The 5,160-nt window shown below is 40.1% G+C and overlaps 1 protein-coding gene across 1 annotated transcript in view; it reads right to left on the bottom strand.

Annotated features, from left to right (window-relative positions):
* LOC102752939 (nuclear autoantigen Sp-100-like) overlaps positions 1–5,160 on the bottom strand; it is a 259,961-nt gene that overhangs the window by 8,289 nt on the left and 246,512 nt on the right. The window contains exons 20-21 of the mRNA XM_015561852.1: positions 2,958–3,100; positions 1,758–1,799 (exon numbers count right to left, since the gene is read on the bottom strand). Coding sequence (XP_015417338.1) covers positions 1,758–1,799; positions 2,958–3,100 — 185 coding nt within the window. The remainder of the gene's footprint in view (positions 1–1,757; positions 1,800–2,957; positions 3,101–5,160) is intronic.

The following is a 5,160-nucleotide window of genomic DNA, read 5'->3' as shown; positions in this document are numbered from 1 at the left end:
GCTTTTATCCATTTTTAGTTTATTCTTGTGGTCTAGTTTCATTTTTTTGAACGTACCTGTCCAATTTTCCCAACACCATTTATTGAAGAAACTGTTTCTGTTCCATTGTATGCTCTTGCCTCTTTTGTCAAATATTAATGAGTATAATGGCTTGGGTGGATTTCTATTCTATTCCATTGATCTACATTAAAATGAAAAGCTTCTGTACTGCAAAAGAAACCATCAACAAGACAACAAGAGAGCCCACCATATGGGAGAACACATTTGCAAATGATACATCCAATAAGGAGTTAATCTTCAAAATTTATAGAGAACTCATACAACTTAACAAAGAGAAGCCAAAAATCCAATTAAAAATGTCAAATGACCTAAGTAGACACTTCTTCCAAGTGGACATATAGAAAGTCAGTAGACATGGAAAAATGCTCCAAGTCACTAATCATCCAAGAAATGCAAATCTAAATGACAATGAGATATCACCTCACACCTGTCAGAATGGCTATCATGAATAAATCAACAAATGAGAAATATTGACCAGGTTGTGGAGAAAAGGAAACCCTAGTACACTGCTGGTGGGAAAGCAGACTGGTGCAGCCATTATGGAAAATAGTATGGAGTTTCCTCAAAAAAATTAAAAATGGAACTCCCATTTGACCCAGTGATTCCACTTCTAGGAATATATCCTAAGAAACCTGAACACTCCTCAGAAAGAATACATGCATCCCCATGTTCATAGCAGCACAATTCACAATAGCTAAGATTTGGAAACAGCCTACGTGCCCATCAGCAGATAAGTGGATTCAAAAACTGTGGTACATCTACACAATGGAATACTATGTTGGCATAAAAAACAAGGAACTTTTACTATTTGCAACAGCATGCATGGAACTGGAGAGCATATGCTAAGTGAAATAAGCCAGTTGGAGAAAGATAAATATCACATGATCTCACTCATATGTGGGGTATAATGACCAACATAAACTGATGAACAAAAATAGATCCAGAGACAAGGTAGCACTGAACAGATCGTCCAACCTCAGAGAGAAGGCAGGGAAGGGGGTGGTTAGAGATCAACCAAAGGACTTATATGCATGCATATTAACATAACCAATGGACACAGACACTGGGGCAGTGGGGGCTTGCCCTTGTGGGTGGGAGTTGTGTGTGGGGGGTGTCAATTGGGGGAAAGGAAGACGTATATAATACTTTAAACAATAAATAAAAATTCACATATGAAATTTTAATAAAAAAAGATTTGGAAACAACCTAAGTGCCCATCAGCAGATGAGTGAATAAAAAATGGTGGTACATTTATACAATGGAATGCTATGTGGCAATAAAAAAGAAAGAACTCTTACCATTTGCAACAGCATAGATGGACCTGGAGAATATTATTCTAAGTGAAATAAGCCAGTCAGAGAAAGATAAGTATCACATGATCTCACTTATATATGGAATCTAATGAACCAAATAAACTGATGAACAAAAAGACCCTGCGACATAGAAGCATGAACAGACTGTTGAACCTTAGAGGGAAGGCAGGGGAGAGTGGGTGGGAAGAGATCAACACATGAACTTGTATGCATATACAATTGTCTGTGGACATAGACAATTGGGTGGTGAGGGACTTGGGGGCGGTTGGGATTGGGGTGGGGGATGGGAGCAGGCTTGAAGAGGTTAATGTGGGGAAAAGGGGACCCATGTAACACTTTGAACAATATAGATTAAAAAAAGAACTTGTATAAAGTAATAATTACCTTTTTCTTCATGCCACGTGGAGGTTTAAGTAGATATCCTTGCTGAAAGATTAAAAGATCCAAGTGTATAGTTAGCCTGTGTTTATGTTTTGTGAGTCTGACATTGCAACCTCCTCCCAAATATTTCTACCTGGATGTTCCACTGTCAGCTAAAACCAAGATGTCTAAATGAGAACCCATCTTCCCCTCCTCAATGTTATTCTAGAATTCATTAATAGTAGCTGGAAAATCCTCCTTAGAATTTTTTCCTTTTCTTTTGTGTTCTTATTTACTTAAGTTTTCATTTCCTTCACAATCTTTTTGACAGCTTTCACTTCCTTTCCATTCCCACCAGTGCCACTCACGTTATTTCCTCACACCAGGGCTGCTCAACTGACACACACATGTCCCACAGCTATTGGGTGTCAGATACTCTGCACAATGTTGGGCACACAAAGATGTATAAACCCTAGAGAGATCTAGGAGAGCAAGAAGTTGCATGAAAGGATAAGTATAAAACTGTGAGAAAGGCTTTAATAGTGTGGTCAGGGGGTCTAGGGAAGGGATGACAAAGCAGGTCAGTCAGGGAATATTCAGAGAGGGGTGACATTGGAGCTGAGCATTCTAGGTTTGCTACAAGTGTCTAGAGCTGAAAGACAGTGAAGTCATTTCCAGGCCCCATGTTGTCTGAGATACTGTTTCAAATATGTCATTTCACACCTCAGGAGACTTCCCTGGTTCTGCATTGTTTATGCTATGAGTTTAAAATCCTTAGCCTGGCATTAAATCCCTCCAAAAAAACCCCAAAACCCCAATTGATGAATTATGCCTTATCACACACAATCCATCTACCTCAACCTGTGGAGCCAGGTTAGTCATGGTTCTGGTTTTCACACCACTCTTTTTCAGGAGTGCCTTCTGACCACTTGTTTGACTGTAGATGGTCTCCTTTCTTTCAGTGGCTAAAGTTGTCTGCAAGCACCTCAGTCAGAATGACCTTTCCCTCCTCCAGGCTCCCGCACCTACTCCAACCGAGCCCCTTTGACATCAATGTGCTGCCTTGTACTGACTTAAGAGTGTGGGACGCCTCCCTCCAGGACAAGAATAAAGTCAGGGGATCTCAGAGCTCTAGCCAGGACTCAACATATATTTTATGAGCAAATAGTGACATTTTCTTCAAGTACAAGGAAAGTCACATCTGCTGCCCCATCATTAGAATACCTGTATCATCCATTTTAGGGTTCTCCCACCACAGCACACACTGTTCTTCCAGTTACTTGATTTTTCATAGCCTCCTGCAACTTCAAATTCCCTTGGGGTGAACCAATTTCCATCCTCTCTCCTTATGCACTTCACTGTGGCTCCTGTAAGACCGGGATAATTGATCCTGAAACCTCCTTGTCCTCAGAGCTCAGACACTGGATCTACAGCCACCCAATTTGGGTTAAAGATCACTAACAGATGAGTGTGGCCTCACCTTTCATGCTTGAGAATCCCCAAACCCAGCCTGTTTCAAGTCTCTTGTAAGGAGATTTCCTACTTTGGAATGAAATCTCAAGTGGGGGCCCTGCTCTGCTGCTTACAATGACATTAAGGCAATATCTGTGCCCTGTATGACAATAATTTTCTTCCAGTTCAATGGCATTATTGAGCTGATATTTTTTTTACGTGAAATCATGAATAACTGACTTTAAAGTAATTGTGAAAAATGATTCATTGGAAAATTTTACTTATATATAGACTAGAGGCCCAGTGCACAAAATTTGTGCATGGGGGGTTGGGTGGGGGGGAAGGTATCCCTCAGTCGGGCCGGCACCCTCTCCAATCTGGGATCCCTTGGGGGATGTCTGACTGCTTTTAGACCCAATCCCTGTGGGTAGTTGGACATCCCTCTCATAGTCTGGGACTGCTGGCTCCTAACTGCTCGCCAGCCTGCCTGCCTGATTGCCCTTAACTGCTTCTGCCTGCCAGCCTGATCATCCCCTAACTGCTCCCCTGCCGGCCTGATTGATGCCTAACTGCTCCCCTGCTGGCCTGGTCACCCCTAAGTACCCTTTCCTGCCAGCCTGGTTGCATCCAACTGCCCTCCTCTGTAGGCCTGATCGCCTACAACTGCCCTCACCTGCCGGCCATCTTGTGGCAGCCATCTTGTGATGATGTCACACATGATGCCACCTAGGCTTTTATTATATAGGATAAAAGATAGTCATATATGTAACAACATTATTCATTAAAAAAAGGAAATAAAAACCTTATTGAGATACCACACCACACCCTCTAGGATAGCCGTAAAGAAAAAGACAGACAATAACAATTGTTGGTGAGGATGCAGAGAAATTAGAGCACTCAGATTTTACTGGTGGGAATATAAACGGGTGCCATACTGTGGCAAATAGTTTTAATTTTTTTCAATAAGTTCAAAATTGAATTGCCATGTAATCCTGCAATTCTACTCCAGAGTATATGGTGGAAAGAATTAAAAACTAGGTTCACCAAAATCTTTATTCAAAACAGCATTATTCATAATAGTGAAAGGGTGAGAAAACCCAAACTGATAGATAAATGCATTACTGTGTTTCCACACGATGGACTGTTATATTATTTGAAAATAAAAAAGAATGAAGTATAATGGATGATATATACATATGAACCTGGAAAACATCATGCTGAGTGAAAACCAGTAACTGAAAGGCACATGTTATATGAGTCAATTGATATGAAATATTTAGAATGGGCCAGTTTATAGATCATAAAATATATGAGTGGTTGCATAGAGCTAGAATGTGGGGTGAGGTGGGAGTGGGTATTGACTACTGAGAGACATGGTGCTTCTTTTAGTGGAGGAAAAAACTGTTCTAAAATTAGATTGAAATGATGGTTTTATAATCTTGTGAATAAACAAAACAGAAACAAAAAGCTCAACAGTGAATTCTACACTTAAAATGGTGAATTACTAGTATATATGTGAGTTATACCTCAGTAAAGCTGTTTAAAAATAGTTTTGATGCAAACATATTATTTTTTCACATACCCACATTAAGATTAATCTGATATGGGGTTCATCATTATAGACAACTATTGGAAAGCTTTATAATGTTCAAATCAGAAAACATTTTACAGTCATTATGTACATTGTCTCAAAGTCACACCAGGAGACAGGTTTTTAATTATTATCCATTATTAGATGAGAAGTTTCAGGCTCAGAAAAATCCCATTCTTTACTCAGTCATTCTTGGCAGAGCTGAGACTGGGACTCAGGTTTTCTGATTTTAAATTTTGTGAACTCTGGAAGTGAGCACTTAATATGCACCATTTCTTTTTTTAAATATATTTTTTATTGATTAAGATATTACATATGTGTCCTTGTCCCCACGTTACCCTCTACCCCCCCCCCGGTCATGCCCTCACCCCCCCTCCCGCGTGG

Source organism: Myotis davidii, unplaced genomic scaffold, assembly GCF_000327345.1.
Source record: "Myotis davidii unplaced genomic scaffold, ASM32734v1 scaffold370, whole genome shotgun sequence".
NCBI classification, from domain to species: domain Eukaryota; kingdom Metazoa; phylum Chordata; class Mammalia; order Chiroptera; family Vespertilionidae; genus Myotis; species Myotis davidii.
The sequence above is the reverse complement of the archived record's forward strand: the minus strand, read 5'-3'. Positions and strand labels throughout refer to the sequence as shown.